The 17,640-nt window shown below is 39.1% G+C and overlaps 7 protein-coding genes across 7 annotated transcripts; 5 read left to right on the forward strand and 2 right to left on the reverse strand.

Moving 5' to 3' along the window:
- Positions 1 to 45: 45 nt before the first annotated feature.
- Positions 46 to 2,271, forward strand: CHS6 (Chs6p; the record flags this gene model as incomplete). The annotated part of the gene is made up of 1 exon (XM_018366023.1): positions 46 to 2,271. One exon carries the CDS (start codon positions 46 to 48, stop codon positions 2,269 to 2,271), a length of 2,226 nt encoding a protein of 741 aa, XP_018221229.1.
- A 465-nt stretch (positions 2,272 to 2,736) lies between these two features.
- Positions 2,737 to 5,931, forward strand: SAP185 (Sap185p; the record flags this gene model as incomplete). Its single annotated transcript, XM_018366024.1, has 1 exon — positions 2,737 to 5,931. The coding sequence occupies one exon, from the start codon at positions 2,737 to 2,739 to the stop codon at positions 5,929 to 5,931; it is 3,195 nt and encodes a 1,064-aa protein (XP_018221230.1).
- Positions 5,932 to 6,251: 320 nt separating this feature from the next.
- On the forward strand, positions 6,252 to 6,905 carry PHS1 (enoyl-CoA hydratase PHS1; the record flags this gene model as incomplete). Its single annotated transcript, XM_018366025.1, has 1 exon — positions 6,252 to 6,905. The coding sequence occupies one exon, from the start codon at positions 6,252 to 6,254 to the stop codon at positions 6,903 to 6,905; it is 654 nt and encodes a 217-aa protein (XP_018221231.1).
- Positions 6,906 to 7,151: 246 nt separating this feature from the next.
- On the forward strand, positions 7,152 to 7,637 carry MRPL49 (mitochondrial 54S ribosomal protein bL21m; the record flags this gene model as incomplete). Its single annotated transcript, XM_018366026.1, has 1 exon — positions 7,152 to 7,637. The coding sequence occupies one exon, from the start codon at positions 7,152 to 7,154 to the stop codon at positions 7,635 to 7,637; it is 486 nt and encodes a 161-aa protein (XP_018221232.1).
- A 290-nt stretch (positions 7,638 to 7,927) lies between these two features.
- Positions 7,928 to 12,406, forward strand: BCK1 (mitogen-activated protein kinase kinase kinase BCK1; the record flags this gene model as incomplete). Its single annotated transcript, XM_018366027.1, has 1 exon — positions 7,928 to 12,406. One exon carries the CDS (start codon positions 7,928 to 7,930, stop codon positions 12,404 to 12,406), a length of 4,479 nt encoding a protein of 1,492 aa, XP_018221233.1.
- Positions 12,407 to 12,506: 100 nt separating this feature from the next.
- Positions 12,507 to 15,134, reverse strand: KHA1 (Kha1p; the record flags this gene model as incomplete). Its single annotated transcript, XM_018366028.1, has 1 exon — positions 12,507 to 15,134. The coding sequence occupies one exon, from the start codon at positions 15,132 to 15,134 to the stop codon at positions 12,507 to 12,509; it is 2,628 nt and encodes an 875-aa protein (XP_018221234.1).
- A 284-nt stretch (positions 15,135 to 15,418) lies between these two features.
- On the reverse strand, positions 15,419 to 17,443 carry TOK1 (Tok1p; the record flags this gene model as incomplete). Its single annotated transcript, XM_018366029.1, has 1 exon — positions 15,419 to 17,443. One exon carries the CDS (start codon positions 17,441 to 17,443, stop codon positions 15,419 to 15,421), a length of 2,025 nt encoding a protein of 674 aa, XP_018221235.1.
- Between the last annotated feature and the right edge of the window lie 197 nt (positions 17,444 to 17,640).

Consider the following 17,640-nt stretch of genomic DNA (forward strand, 5'->3'; position numbering starts at 1 on the left):
GATAAGTGGCTGGCAAAGAAGGCGATCAAATAACCACTGTTCTCCATGAACTTGTTTTGGCGTTCTGAAACCAAAAAGCAGAATGAAGCACCTGGTACGGATTACACGTCCGGTAGCCCACTCCAAGTTCAAAACAATGGCCAATCCATCAACCGGAACATATTCCACGGTTGTCCGCGCATTTTGGAAAGGAAGTTTGGCGAATGTTTGCATCACAGAACACACGTAATCAGGGATTTTGTTTCTTCTGGTAATGCTGGATTGGGTCCCGTTGAGATAGTCCATATGTCCTACTCGAATAAACAGGAAAAAGAAGAATTCGGTGAATACTTCTATGTTACTGGAATCGAAGTTTCCAGTCCTTCAATACCAGTAGAATTTCTCAAGCTGTTGAAATCGGATCAGCGAATTTCTAAAAATATCTCAAGTGACATCATATCCACTTATTGCTGTTTCAATTTCTTCAGTAATCTGGACATTCGTATCAGAAATAATGCTGATGGTACTTTCCAGGCAAAAGCAATTGACTGTGATAGGGAAACTACCGACTTGACAATGACAGAAAAAATGTGGGAGGAAACATTCGTTAGTTCCGTTATCAGAACCATTATAATAAACACCAACCCAAAGTTGAAACCTCCTGGCCTGTTAGAATGCCCATTTTACATCGAGAAAGATACTGTAACCTCCTGTAAAAAGATTATTGAATTATTGTGCCGGTTCTTGCCTCGTTCATTGGAGTGTGGATGGGATAGCACCAAAAGTACGCAAATTACCATTGTGAATAACTATTTAGTGTATAGCTTAAAAAGTTTTATTACCATCACACCTGGCTTGATAGATTCTACCATTGATTACTTGAAAGGACTTACCAAGGAAGATCCAATTCATAACCTACACTATAAGGTGGCGATGATTGTACTTTTAAATCAAGTACAAACAAGAGAGCTAGAAATGGTAACCATTCTAAATGAAACTTTGGATCCACTTTTATTACTGCTTGATGATTTACCACCTAGTGATGCAAATTCAGCGCAATTAATGAATTGCATGAGCGACTTATTAAATATTCAAGCGAACTTTCTGCTAAACAGAGAAGATTATGAACTAGCGTTGAGTGTTTCTAATACATCGACTGAGTTAGCCTTAGATTCTTTCGAGTCTTGGTACAGTTTAGCCAAATGTCACATCAAGAGGGAAGAGTATGATGAGGCGCTTTTTGCAATAAATTCAATGCCTCGTTTGCGGAAAACAGACCAAGTTACGGAAGCACTTTATGACAAGTCTCTTGCCTCCAACTATTATAAAAAACCATTAAATGGCAGTCAGGAACACTTCGGCATAACATCAACAGAGTTTACCAATCTTTACGGGACGTTGCGAAATTGGAAAGAAGATGAGTTGAAACAGCAAATATTCGGAAGAATTGCGATGACTAATGAAAGAAAGGTTGGCTATACCAAAGATATTTGGGATGACATTGCCATAAAGCTGGGCCCCATTTATGGTCCGCAATCGGCCAACTTAATCAACTTCGTCTCACCTCAAGAGATCAAGGGTATAAAAAATATGAACTTAATAGCAAGGAACACGATAGGCAAACAATTGGGACAGTTCAATAGTCGAATATATGGATTATTAATGAAAATTGTAAACAAGATTGGTTGGAATGGACTACTAAACATCCGAACAAAGATCTTTATAATGGAAACTGAATTCTACCAGACGCCTGCCAAAATAACCGACGAAAATGGTAATATACCTATGGAAGCTCGAAAGAAACGGTTCTGTGAGCGTTGGCTAGATGATTTGTTTTTGGATCTGTACCAAGACCTAAAGTTGAGCAAAATCAACCTAAACAATAAAGACGAAAAACACAGCGGATTAGAGTGGGAACTTTTGGGCCTGACCATGCTTCGCACTTGGCATTGGGAGGATGCGGTAGCCTGTCTCAGAACAAGTATAGTAGCTCGATTCGACCCTGTCAGTTGTCAAGAATTGCTAAGGGTATACCTGCACCCTCCAGAAGACCTTTGGAACGCCACACTGCTAGACACAGACACAGTAGTAGACCTTCTGGCCAAGAAAATATCGTACGACTGCAGATATTACAACTACTGCCAGATTTTCAATCTGCAAGTACTACACAAACTTTGCGACCAGCTGGGAATGGATACAGTGCGCAGCAAGATTCTCATTCTATCCAGCGTCGGAGATGAAATGATGGTCATGGTCGACACCATGATCTCGTGGGTAGGTGACCTACACTAGATACTAAGTTTTCGACTTGCAACAAACAGAAATGCTACTATTATCCCACGTTACTACTGCGATAAGTGTAATGCCCGTACGGGTAATAAAGTCTTTTCTTTTTTTCCAGCTATCAGACAAAAAGAAAATTTTTTTTTTTTGCGAGGGATTGACGGTTAACGCCAAAAACAGTCCGAAGAGAATGGGAAAGGCTTGGGCATCGCTCGAACTCATCGAACGGAACCATCTGGGCTATATTTTCACCAAGCCTGACTAATAAAGAAGTTTTGCTGGTGTGTTTGTAAAAGGTACACTTGGGGTAAATTTGTTTAACATTTCTGAATAGCCTTAGTTTGAGATAATACATGCTCTTTTTCTTCGTTTGTTTTTTTAGTTGATTGAAGATTTTTAAACTTTTGTTTTTAGATAGTTTTACCAAGAGTGACACCTATTGTTCTTTGCCCTTTTGAATATTAGAAGAAAGATATGTCAGGATCCTTTTGGAAGTTTGGACAAGACTTCAGCACACAGTCTACCCTATCCAAGCTACTGAATAGAGCTTTTATAAAGATCGATGGCGACATTACTACTGTGGAAGAAGAAGGGAAGACTAATGTTAGTATAGTTGATGAGAACTCGGAAAGGAGTTCTTTTAGGTCGGAGGATGAAGGGGACGAAGAATGTGAGTTGCCTAACACGGAAGAAGAATACAAAGCTTATAAACCAAATCTGTACTTATTGGACGATCTCTTAGATGATGAAGAGCTATACACGGAACTAATGTGCTCGAACTTCAAATTGCTAATATTTCTGAAATACCCTGAAGTCCTATCCAAATTGATTGATTATGTTAGAAATAATACCATACTGGATCCCAGTATCGATAGAGTTATTTCTGAAGACACCAAGTTGGTATATGAAAAAGACGTGGACACTATGGATAGTCCTGACGATGAAACAGAAGATTCAGAAGGCGGACGAGGCATCTCCAAAAAGGAACAGCGAGGTGACGACGACAGAGAAGAGGAAAAAGAGATTGAAGATGACGACAATGCGTCTGAAGACACGAGAGTAACACTACCTCCTGAAACAGAAGAACACGATGACATCCGAAGGGCCAGGATAGCAGCTGAAATATTATCTGCTGACGTATGGCCTATATCGTCTGCTTTGATCGAAAATGAAGAACTCCTGACCAAACTCTGGTCGATTCTTGCCCACTCTACTCCATTATCGATAGAGGCATCAACATACTTCATGAAAATAAATGAGCGTCTTTTGGATATGGATATGGACGGAGTCATCGAATTCATTTTAAGAAAAGAACACATTGTTGACGATTTCTTGAAACATATTGATAATCCGCCTTTAATGGACTTTTTATTGAAAGTGATATCAACCGATAAACCAGAAATATCAAATGGAGTTATTCAGTTATTCAGAAAACAAAATTTAGTCTCTAAATTGGTCCATTTGCTCGATCCTGTGTTTGATTCTTCCACTCAATCTGCAGCAGGCGACTTCTTGAAGGCACTAGTCACCATTAGTGGTAACTGCCCTAATGAAATTGCGTCGAGTATTGGGCCCAATGAGTTAACGAGACAATTGGTTTCCCCTACTATGATGAAACAACTTATGGACATAATGCTTAAGGGAGGCACTTCACTAAACAATGGTGTTGGGATTATTATCGAACTAATAAGAAAGAACAACTCCGATTATGATGTTATTCAGGCGAATTATACCACTATCAAATCTCATCCTCCAACAGATAGAGACCCGATTTACCTAGGGTATTTAGTCAAATTATTTTCAGAACGAATGCCCGATTTCAACAAGATACTAACTGAAAAGAAAATCACCCCCTTACAGACCTCCTATGGAACAATTGAACCCTTGGGGTTCGAAAGATTCAAAATATGCGAACTCATTGCTGAACTATTGCACTGCTCAAACATGACTTTATTGAATGAACCGAATGGTTACAGTATTGTTAAAGAACGCGATATTGAGAGAGATAGGATTTTCATTTTAGAAAATCAGCTTCACTTCAATGATTGCGATGAATCAAAAGAAGATGAGGTTGAGAACGAAGGTGACGCTAATGAAGAGGATGACGATATGAACCAAATCGAATCTGCTGGCACATCAATAGATGGGGAAGAAGTTATTGATAAATTGAATTCTTTACAAATAGAGACCAATAAAGTAAACCTGACAATAAGTAATGAAGAGAAGGATGATGTGGCGCCAGACTTTAACAGTGGAAGTCTACAAGATGAAGAAAATGAAAATCCATTTGAACCACAGTACTCGGATGTCATTCTAGATTCCTCTGATATGGAAAAGGAATTCCGCATTTCTCCAAACATTGGTGATCAAATGAAGATTGCCCTACAGGATACGAGAGTAATAGATACTATGCTTGAGATGTTTTTCCATTTCCGGTGGAACAACTTTCTCCATAACGTAGTCTATGATGTCATTCAACAAATTTTCAATGGCCCGCTGAAGATAGGTTATAATAGATTCCTTTTAAGCGATCTCCTGACCAACATTCGCTTAACTGATATGATTATCAACGGAAACAACGAGTGTGTGAAATATGAGGAAGCGCATAATTCAAGACTCGGATATATGGGCCACCTTACCTTAATTGCAGAAGAGGTTACTAAATTCTCTGCATACATTGAAGAAATGAATATTAGCTTTGACAACAAAGAAGTAATGGGCTCTTTATTCGAAGAACAATGGATCAAATACACCGAGAATGTGTTAGAAGACTTGAAGGAAAAATACAATGCCATATTAGGTGATGTTGCTGAAGAAGGAGACATATTGGATGATGAAGAGGAAGAGGTTGTTTACAATAAGGGGATGCATCCTGGCAGCACTGTAGATGATTATATTAATGATATGATGCAAATGGATAATGAACATAACCAAGAAGAAGGGAATGATGACGGAGAAGAGTATGATAGCTATGATGAAGATGAACCTCGGGAATACCATGACGATAAACCTAGTAAGAGAAAAGCGTCCGATCCATCAAATGATGAGCGTGACCAAACGGAACTATTTTACGAATACGTCAACGAGGATGGTACAAAAACAAGGCTGAAATTCAACCCACGTCCTGATTCTACCGAACACAATTTAGAGGAGCTGGATAATAACAGCGAAATACCGTTAAAACTCAAACGAAGTTTCACAGATGCATACAAAGCTGAAATAGTGGCACAGGACATCGGTGGTCACACTGAAGAGGAGGACGGATTTCAACTGGATGCGGATTTGAACGACGACTGGGAGTCATCATCTTCGAATTCGTTGCCCAAGAGAGCTTCTCCTTCCAAAATCGATATAAGCTCGCCCGTTTATCAACATCAGTTCGAACTTCATAGCCCCACCGATAACAGTGGCGATTACAAGGGTGTAATTTCAAGCGCGAATGGCCATAACTTCGACATAGATGAAGAATATGACGAATTAAGCGATGATAGCGATGATAGCGATGAAGAATATGATAATTGTGAAGATGAAGAAGATTTAGATGATGCGACTTCCGGCGCATATGCATTATGTAGATCCAAAAGTAAAGACAAGATATCATGGGATGAAGAGGAGCAGGCGCGACTAATGGGCGTTGTAAAATTTAATTCAGAGCATTACAGGGACTAGGCAATTAATAATTCTAATAATAATAATAGGACAGGTAATTATAACGGTCGTTATATAGATACATTTTTTTTTCTGATTCAAGATTGTTTAACTAAATACATATTATTCAGGTTTTATTTCCATCGTATGTCGCTTCATTCAATGACTTTAGTTTTGGTCATTCAACATACAAAAACAAAAAAAAGCGTTTTTTCTCGCTAGTTTTTTCGAGTTCTGTTGAATTTACATAAACACAATTCGATATATCAATATCACCTCAAGATTGAATAGCAGACTTGTGATCAAACCAAAAGAAATAGCTTGGGCCGAATCCTTCCGAGATGTCAAAAAAACTTTCATCCCCATTGTCCTTTCTACCACTGTATAATTTGTTTTCTGCAGTTGGTTGGTCGTATTTGCTTTACTCGGTCGTTTCTCTCTATCCAAAGATTGGTCAGCCATCATTCTTCTACCAAACTAGGAATATTGCCACTCTTATCCAATGTGGTGCTGTAATTGAGATCATCAATTCATTATTGGGAATTGTGCGCTCTCCATTGTCAACCACTGTTGCTCAAGTGTCTTCTAGATTACTAGTTGTCATAGGTATATTCCAGTTGCTGCCAAATACTAGCGGCGTTCAATCGATTGTGTACATCTCGTTATTGCTGGCATGGTCTATAACTGAGATTGTCAGATACTTGTATTATTTTTTTACTTTAGTGTTTAAAAGTGGTGCACCAAAGATCTTAGTCCTATTGAGATATAACTTATTCTGGGTCTTGTACCCTACAGGAGTTGCTAGCGAACTATGCATTATTTACTGTGCTCTGAACGCTGCCGAAACTCAGTATTGCCTACTTTATAAGAGATTATTACAGGTCGCAATGATAGCTTATATCCCTGGCTTCCCAGTGTTATTCTTACATATGGTAACACAAAGAAAGAAGGTTATGAAGGGCTTGAGTTCTCCTTCCGGGAAAAAACTAAGTTAAATACTTTAAATACACCTCGAATATATACGTCTAGATAACTAGATTCTTTATAATGGAATTACCGTATTGCTTCCAAGATTTTGAAATCAACACAGCGGTGCACGGGTCTATATTTTCAATACAATTGTGAAAAGTGGCCAAGTTAGACGACTTTTGAAGAGAAGTTGAAAGACACTTCAACACTCCCTATAAAACAGACACAAACAGCCGTTCAGAAATAGGTTTGGGACTGCTCTTCTAGTCTCCATGCTACAATTGAAATTCATAAGGCCGGTGGCCAGGATGACACCTATATTTAGGCCACTTACCCATTATTCCTTCAGAACTTTAACTACGACGTCAAAAATTGCGAACACAGAATCTGAGAGCCCTCGTCCAGATACGACCCCACTAAAACTATCAAATGAATTGTATGCAGTGTTCAGGATTCATAATCGCCCATATTTAGTGACAGAGGGTGACCGGGTTATTCTTCCATTCAAATTGAAACAAGCAGAAGTAGGTGATGTACTAAATATGACCGATGTAACGACTATAGGTTCCCGCAACTACAAACTCGTTGATCATCCGATTGATACTTCGCTGTATACTCTAAAAGCAACTGTTGTGGAGAAGACTAAGAGAGCCTTTCAAAGTAGGGAGGTAACGAAGAGGAGAAATAGGCGAGTTCGTCATGCCAACAGCAAAGGTGATCTGACAATTTTGAGGGTATCCGAACTGAGTATAAATTGAACAAAACATATACATATATATTCACACACATATATATATATATATACATGTTCTATCATGTAAATAACAATCAAGTATATTGACCTTCTCTAAAGAATCCCCAGTGCCATTCAATTCCTGCCGGACGCACTTTTTACATTCTTGATGGCACGAAATTTTAACATTACAATAAACAAAAAGAGCATCGGATCATATCAACAAATTGAATTGAATACGAAACGATAGGACAGGCGAAAGCACCACTACAAGAAATCAACTAGGGGAACAATATACTGAGAGTGCGCCTTCAAATGCCGTTTTTGAGGAAGATAGCAGGAACTGCACATACGCACTCTAGGTCTGATTCGAGCTCATCAATCAAATTTGGTCATCAGCCGACTAATTCGCTCGGATCAACTAAAAGTACAAGCAAAAGTCCCCGAGTAACGTCTCGAAAAAGCATTTATGGTGATATTAAAAACCAATTTCCAAATGCAGCCCCCAATAGTACTTCCCAGTTGTACGAAACCACACCAGCTACTGAAAAATCCTTTAATTGGACTACGGATGACCACATCTCAGCAACGACTGTTGAAACCCCGACGAGTGTTACAAGCACATTTTATAAAAGTGAAAACAGACCGGGGAGCTTTTCTGATTCCAGGAAGTCTTCTGGTGGTAATAGTGTAAATAGCTTATCGTTTGATAAGTTAATACTATCGTGGGATCCTACAGACCCAGACGAATGGACAATGAACCGCGTCACTTCATGGTTTAAATTTCATGATTTCCCGGAATCCTGGATAACTTTCTTCAAAAAACATCAATTGTCAGGCCATAGGTTCATTAAGCTACTTGCATATGAGAATTTTGCTGTTTATGAGAAGTATTTGCCACAGACGAAGACCGCTTCATATACCAGGTTTCAACAGTTATTGAAAAAGACAATGACCAAGAATGTAACAAATAGCCACATTCGTCAAAAAAGCGCAAGCAAATTGAGGGGTTCCAGATCCTCTAGTGAATCAATTAAATCAAAATTTAAAAGTAGTAGATCGCAAGAAGATATTTCGAATTCAAGGTCAACTTCAGAGTCGGCATTAAGCCCAACAAAATCAGGTCCCTCCAAGACAGATGAAAAGAATTTTTTACATTCCACGCAAACCCATCAAAAGACTAAAAGTGCAAGTGCTTTATACAGAAGAAGCTTTATATCTCTAAGAGGCTCATCATCAACTAATGACTCCTCAATAAAGTCGCCTTCAAATATCAAATTAAGTATACCGGCTCGGCCACATTCAATTATTGAACCTAACAACACGCTCACCAAGTCAGCTAGCCCACCTGCGTCCCCTTCATACCCTAGCATTTTTAGAAGACACCACAAAAGTAGTTCATCAGAATCTTCACTATTAAACTCTCTTTTTGGTACCGGAATAGGCGAGGAACCATCAACTAGGCCTAATTCACAGGGCCATAGCATCTCTAGCGAAAACCTGGCTAAAGTGAAAACTAAACACTATGAAACCAATGTTTCCTCACCTTTAAAACAATCTTCGTTACACACTTCAGATGATAAGGGAAATTTATGGAACAAATTCAAAAGAAAAAGTCAAATAGGAGCTCCAAGTTTAAACGCAGCTCCTCATATGGCTCTTCAGGCGACCCCATCATTAAAATCAAGCTCAAGTACTACCACTTTAACCACACAAACCACACAAACCACACAAACCACACAAACCACACAAATCAACGAATTACCTGTACAGTCATCATCACCGTCACCGTCGCTAATATCCAAAAATGTGAATGAAAATTTAGAGGCCATGAGCACGGAAGGTGTATATGAACGCCCTTCAACAGCAGCACCTTCTAGATTAGGTCCTGATTATTACAACTCAGACGAGGTAATTCCACAGCCAGCAAAAAGTCATCCTTATAGTGTAAAAAACTTTTTGCTAGAACAAAAATTTTATCCTATGAAGAAGACCACATTTGGTGGTAGCGATAATAAGTATGTCTTGGTTACTAAAGATAACTGGCATTTTGTTCCAGTAAATTTACAGAATGTGACAAGTTTATATAGTTTTAAGGAGTCTGCCCTCTCAAAACTGGGAATAAGTCATAAAAACGTCACGTTCCATATGACAGATTTTGATTGCGAAATTGGAGCAGCTCTTCCTGATGATACTTTAGAATTTTTAAAGAAAAGTCTATTTCTGAACACATCTGAAAAAATCTATGTCAAGGATCAAACAAAACTTCTGCAGAAATCGAAGTCTATTGCTCATAATTCAGAAAACCATGCTCCCTTAAAATCCGTGAAAAGTAAAAGCTCAATGAGATCAGGAACAAGTAGTTTGATAGCATCAACTGATGATGTCTCCATTGTCACATCTTCATCTGATATAACGTCGTTTGATGAGCACGCCTCAGGTACCGGGCGTAGATATCCACAAACTCCAAGCTACTACTACGATAGAGTTCCCAATACGAGCACAAATGAAGAGTTAAATTACTGGAATATTAAGGAGGTTCTTTCTCACGAGGAAACTGCACCAAAAATGGTATTCAAAACAAGTCCAAAATTGGAACTCAGCCTGCCAGACAAAGCAAACAAACTGAAAATCCCAACGCCCATCACAGAAAATGAAAGTAAGAGTAGCTTCCAAGTACTAAGGAAAGACGAAGGGGCCGAAATCGATTTCAACCATCGCAGAGAATCGCCTTATACAAAACCGGAATTAGCACCGAAAAGAGAGGCTCCCAAACCTCCAACAAATACTTCTCCTCAAAGGTCACTGCCTAGTTCTAAACAGAATAATACAATGCGCCTAATGAGGGCAAGTACAAAAATTTCGAGAAGCAAACGATCCAAACCCTTGCCACCTCAACTACTATCATCCCCTGTAGAGGCTAGTAGTTCGTCTCCTGATTCCGTCACTTCTTCTTACACCCCTGCTTCAACACATGTTTTAATTCCCCAACCATATAAGGGTGCAAACGATGCCATGCGCAGATTAAAAACAGAGCAAGACTCCACGAGCACATCCCCATCCTTGAAAATGAAACAGAAAGTGAATCGATCAAATTCAACGGTATCTACTTCAAACTCAATCTTCTATTCCCCCTCACCTTTATTAAAAAGAGGAAATTCAAAAAGAGTTGTTTCTTCCACGTCTGCAGCCGACATATTTGAAGAAAATGATATAACATTCGCGGATGCGCCGCCGTTATCTGAGGACGATGATGAAAGTGATAACAACGACTCTAGCTCCTCCGACGATATTATATGGTCCAAAAAGAAAAATGGCATCGAGGATAAAGAAAGCAAAAAGGATGAAAAAGATGATAATGATTCCACGCATTCTGATGAAATATTTTATGATTCTGAAATGCAAGACACCGTAGAAAGAAAAATGACTTTTAGACCATCTCCAGAAGTTGTTTACCAGAATTTGGAAAAATTCTTTCCTAGGGCTAACCTCGATAAGCCAATAACTGAAGGAATAGCCTCCCCTACGTCCCCAAAGTCTTTAGACAGTTTACTTTCCACAAAGAGCGTAACCTCACCCAGAACTGATCCGAGCACGCCTTCTCGTCCTATACCTCCAGATATCCTCAACAATTCGTATGAGCTAATCCAGGATAGTATTAGCAATAGAAATAAATCATTGAATCAAACTAAAGCTCCTAAAAGGACAAAAACTATAAGAACAATTGCTCATGAAGCTAGCCTAGCGAGGAAAAAATCTGTTAAATTAAAAAGACAGAATACTAAAATGTGGGGTACAAGAATGGTTGAAGTGACCGAGAACCATATGGTATCAATTAATAAAGCAAAGAATTCAAAGGGTGAATATAAAGAGTTTGCTTGGATGAAAGGTGAGATGATAGGGAAGGGATCTTTCGGTGCTGTTTATTTATGTTTAAACGTTACTACAGGTGAAATGATGGCTGTTAAACAGGTTGAAGTTCCCAAATATAGCTCTCAAAATGAAGCTATTTTAAGCACTGTGGAAGCACTAAGATCTGAAGTTTCCACTTTAAAAGATTTGGACCATTTGAATATTGTTCAATATCTAGGTTTTGAAAATAAAAATAGTATCTACAGTTTATTTCTAGAATATGTTGCAGGTGGGTCTGTGGGATCTTTAATTAGAATGTATGGAAGGTTTGATGAACCATTAATCAAACATTTGACAACACAAGTGTTGGAAGGTCTGGCATATTTGCACTCTAAAGGTATTCTTCACAGAGACATGAAAGCGGACAATTTGCTTTTGGATCAAGACGGTATCTGTAAAATCAGCGATTTTGGTATTTCAAGAAAATCTAAGGATATATACTCTAATTCAGACATGACCATGCGAGGGACCGTCTTCTGGATGGCTCCAGAAATGGTTGACACAAAGCAAGGCTACAGTGCGAAAGTTGATATATGGTCTTTGGGATGCATAGTTCTAGAAATGTTTGCTGGTAAGCGTCCATGGTCGAACCTAGAAGTTGTTGCTGCAATGTTCAAAATTGGGAAGTCCAAATCTGCTCCGCCAATCCCTGAGGATACTTTACCATTAATAACACATGTTGGACGAAGCTTTTTAGACGCTTGTTTTGAGATTGATCCAGAGAAAAGGCCCACCGCGACTAAACTTTTGTCGCATAAATTCAGTGAAGTAGATGTAACATTTGATTTTAAATCAACCAGGCTAGCGAAGTTTATAAAGTCAAATGATAAACTAAACTCTTCAAAATTGAGAATAACCTCTCAGGAAAATAAAACTGCATAGCCAGAAGTATGAGCTATGCTAAACACGATTAGTACATATGCAATATAAGAACTGGGTATAGATGAAATAAAACAAGAATAATAAAATATCAGCACCTTAGCTAGCATCTGTCAGGCGAAAAGTGATGCACAACAAGCGTATCAAAGCGACGATTCGATCCTTCAAATATGGCTGCCCTTACCTCCTCACTAAATGGCTCATTTTCATCAAAAAGATCTTCCCCAATAATAAATGTAGTCTCTTCTATATCAGCTAAAGCGGTTGCAGATAAACCTATGTCAAGGACTGTCTCAATGAAAGACGACCTTTCAATCGTATCTTGAGGACTCTTGGTTCCAAATGGAATTTCTACAATCTGAACCGTAGATTCATTTAGCCACTCATGTTCGGCAAAAGTAGCCAACAAATCTCTTGTGAAATCTGTATTTTGACCGTTAATGAAAATACTACAGGAAGCGTTATCATTATTGAAACCGTCTCTATAGCATATCAATAAAAGGAGATATAATCCAAGATAATCTGATGGTGTCAGATATGGTTTTGCAAGCAACAAACTAAACCGCTTTTTCTTGAAACGATCAGCGTTCAATCTGCCATAAGTATTTGAAATTTGAATAGCAAAATTGGCTTTGAGTGTCTGGAAAATAGATTTGAAAAAGGCAGACGATAGCTCGTTCAAACCTAAAAGATGAGAATAAATATGATCAAAGTTTACATATTTTTCGTCAGTAAGAACTGGGCTTCCTCTATACTCATATGAGGCGCCCTTCAAGGGCAATAATACCAAATCCGTAGGATTCATTTTCATAGTTGCAATATTCGCTGCTTTTTCCCGTGTGGTAGAGAATATTACTTCACTCGAAAATGGCATGTTGCTTAGATGTGAGAAAATATCGAAAATTTGCAATAATGAATCGGTGTTCGCAGTAAAATGCGGATCGTCATTATATAAGGAAGATGATTGCAACAGATCAGTAGTGCGTTCAGTGAGCAACCGTAAGTGGATGGCTTTTAAGGCTGTGATCCCTTCAAATGCCCCTGAATTTTCATCTATAACACTTAAGTTTGTGTCTATATCGTCAATGCTCTTAGACCAAATGTGAACCATTTTTTTGATTTTAAATGTGTTCGATTTTGATGTAGAATCAGTAGCAGTTGTAGTTCTGCTCAAGGAAGTCTCATTTTTCTGCCTGCTACTTCTGGCTTTAGGGGAAGATCCCAAAGATAAGTAATTCAATAATTTCAAAGACGGAGAAATCGCTTCTGTAGTATTTATTACAGTGACCAATTCACCAATGCTATATTTACTAACATCTGTCAATGAATTCAATTGCGTGTTAAATTCAGATTTATTAACACTTTCAGAGTTAGATACACTCACCGTCCCGTCACCTTCCTCAGATTTCGCCAAGTATTTACGAACTTCTTCTCGGTAAGAATCTGGATAAACAAGCAGCGTCATAGGAGTAGTAACAAAAGTAGAAACTAAAGCCATTAGAACAAACATACCAAATACTTTTTTACTGATAATGCCTGCATTCAAACCAACAGTTAAGACAACAATTTCAACGATACCTTTACAGGACATCAAAACACCAGCAGCGGCAGATTCCCTCCAGAACAAGCCACTAAGTTTAGCCATGAGGGTACCAGAAACAAGTTTAGTGGATATCGCAATACCAATTGTTGCAAAAACATAAGCCCAGTCTCTACCTTGGTTTAGCAAAGTCAGATCAACGTTCAAACCGGCAACAGCAAAATAAATCGGAATGAACACGATATTTGGAATGTCTTCCATTCTTTCTGTCAGTTTAACAACATAATGATCGTCTCTAGGCACAACCAGACCGGCGATGAAGGCACCAAAAATGGGGTGAACTCCAATTATATCTGTGAAATAAGCAGAAATAAACATGATGAATAGGATGCACATTGTCGCTAGCGGTGAGGGTTTACTTCTGTCTAATTCATGAGTTTTTATTAAAATCCGTCTTAGCAAGTACTTTAAAGGAAAAAAATATATTAAAAACCACGCTAATATGATAAGCAGAATGTAAACTGTATTAACCGGACTCCCTTCTGAACTTGAAAGAATGATACTCAATGCTAGTAGAATCCAACCAACTATATCGTTAATTATACCTGCCGCAAGAACAACAATCCCTGCTCTATCCTTGATTAAACGCAATTCGTTCAAAATACGACATAAGACGGGGAAGGCTGTAACAGAGATAGAGACAGCTATGAATACCATAAATACTGAAAATTTGATATGCCTTGCGCCTTCTGTTTTGTTCGCATAGGCATTGAATAAAGGAATTGCTAATAAACAACCAAAACCGAATGGCACCGCCAAAGTAGTTAGGCCGATCGCGAGTGCTTTCTTCAAGTGCTTTTGAATGAAGGCAATATCCACTTCTAAACCCAAAAAGAACATAAACAATATTATACCCAAATTCGCGATTAAATTCAACCCCGGGATCGATGATGGTGGGAATATTGTCTTCGTGTAGTTTGGAATTTGGCCAAATACGGTAGGCCCTAAAATAACACCTGCTATGACTTCAGAGATAACCTTAGGCTGCCTCATCATCGAAAAGGGGATATGGACCAAATTGCACACCAATAATATAAGGCATGCCTGAAAGAGGAATAGCGTTAATGGTGAACTAGCGTTGTAATGGAACGGGTTCACACCTGATAAAACGCCCCCAATAGTGTTTGCCATTTGATTGGATGTAGCCGACTTTGCTAATATATTTCAAATCACTGTAGGTATTGTTTAATACTGTTCTCTCTTTATAATTGATATATGTATGTCGTGCTGCTTTTTAAAAGTTGGTCGCTTTTTTTTAAGCCCAGCCACACGAAAGCGGGTGCAAGTGCAAAGCACTTCCATGGGATACAAACGTGCCGTCTTTATTATTGATACGCTTGGATATAATTATTTAAAGAGTACATCTGTAGAAACCTACAGTAGAATATAAAACAATGCATGAAAATCTGATAAAGTTAAAGTGTCTTTCTATGATCACCAAAATTGCCTCTCTTGGCGATGACCTTGTATAGCTCTTCGTCTTCAACCAGGTTGCCGACCAGCTCTTCTATGTTTTTAAATAGGGTCATAAAGGCAAAGTGAGGTTCATTTAATGGAAACCTGAGGGGTGTGTCGGGCGATATCCAGAATTCTGGGCCCCTTGTATACCCCTCGACATCCGGAGCGTTTCTCAAATGCAGTTGGCGAATGTACGACCAATCCGAAAAGGTAAGCGTGTAATCTTTATTCAATAGGCATATCCGGTGTAATTTTTTCACAGCTTTAAGTAATATTTGTAATTTCTTTAGGTTGCTGGCTTCAGAATCGCCTAGCGCGTATTCTGCAGAAGAAACGTACTCCAAAGGAAATATACCCTCTGGACTAGTTGCTTTTGATAAAGTAGATAATGATTCCTGTGGAGTTGCCGGAGGAGATGTTACCCCAGTATCACTGTCACCTGAAATTTCGTCACCATCCTCTGAAATGTCACAGGATTGTGAGCTTGTCGGGGTCTCTCCCACGTTATCCCCACTAGTATCGGATTCCTCGAAAATTTCACCCGTGTTCACCATAAAGGAGAGTGCTCTTTGGCGCCCATTAAAAACGATGGACTTGATTTTATTATTAAAGGAGTCACCAATCTTGATATCCAGGGACGTGGAAATGTCAAACAACAAGTCACCCACTGTAGATAGTATAGCACCCATCAATGGCACGGCACCCAATGCCCATATAACGAAAAAAGCGCGACCTGCACCAGACTTGGGAGCAAAATCGCCGTACCCGATGGTTAATAAGCATAAGAAGCAAAAATATATACAATTAAAATATGACCAATCCTCTGAAAATTTGAAGACGAGAGCTCCCAACAACCAAAAAACCATGAAGATGGCTAGCGTGACAGACAATGAAAACCAATGTTGCCTCCTCGTGGCCGTCCTGCGGATACATTTCATCAAATTAAACGCTTCCTTTTGAGATGATATTTTGTTACCGTCCATATAGCGTTTCCAAGCTTTGGACCTCCCGCTTTCAACCCTATGAAAAAAGAAAATGGGTCCAGACGATTTTTGGATAATTGATCTTGTCATAAATACGATTAACCCCATTATAACAACCCCGGTTAACGAAAAGATTAAAACCATGATCTTGGCAGCCACCGTTTTGGGTAAGATGTCGCCCAATCCTACAGTTAATAATGACACAGTACAGAAATAGAGCGAATTCCCATACGTAATGTGTAACAGAGCGCTAAACATACCTCCACCCCAAATTAACCATATAGACAGGAGCACGGTGAATGCCATAATACTCCTTTCGTTGGGTAAAAGATTAAATGTCGGAGGGTATTTTTGTAACTTGTAACCAATAAAATGCACCGCCAAAATGATAGTACAGATAAGATACAAACCAGAACTGTAACAGGCAAACCAGAATCCAATAGTCTTTTTGTAATAACTGGACATTTCGTGTGAGGAGCATACAATCACATCCACCAAAAGCATGCCACCGGCTAGTGTCCAACCGGTGATATTGATCATCTGGGATTTCAGATACGTCAGTTTCCTGCTAAAATGCAGCATCAAAACAATATTAGACGTGACCCCAAAGATTAAGGACAAAATATTGACAGCGAAGATACCGGGGGGGTCAAAAACCGTTTTAACCTGGTTCATTACAGCGTCCGTGTCGCTACTCTGTGAGTTCATCACCACAGAGTTGCTCCTCACGGATCTCCATTTTTCCACCACGCAGGCTATCGAGATGGTGTTAGCCACCGGGCCCAGACACGCAACAATAACGGGAAAATAGCACGAAACCACAAACCAAAAGACAAAGAAGGTCGACGAAGGGTCTGCGTTGATGATACTGACCCTTTCATTTCGAAATCGTAATGACTCCTTTAGTTCCTCTGCGCCAATACGATCGGCTTCTCTCATTGTAGCATCTGGACGTGGTTCAACAACCTGAGGCTGGCTCCCATGATCCGGTCTCTCCATACTACCATATCCCGGTGTCTCCTTTTGGCATCGACGTCTAAAAACTTTGCATGCTTCCGAAGAGAGGTTGTAATGAGAAGGAATTTATTCCTTGCTATATTGGGTAGAAAAGCCTGAAGAAAGCTGCTCACGTCCTACGAGATGCGGCTGTTTTGATGGAAAAATGAACACAAGCGTAACGCTTTTTGCCATATTAA

This window comes from Saccharomyces eubayanus, chromosome X (assembly GCF_001298625.1).
Source record: "Saccharomyces eubayanus strain FM1318 chromosome X, whole genome shotgun sequence".
NCBI lineage: Eukaryota > Fungi > Ascomycota > Saccharomycetes > Saccharomycetales > Saccharomycetaceae > Saccharomyces > Saccharomyces eubayanus.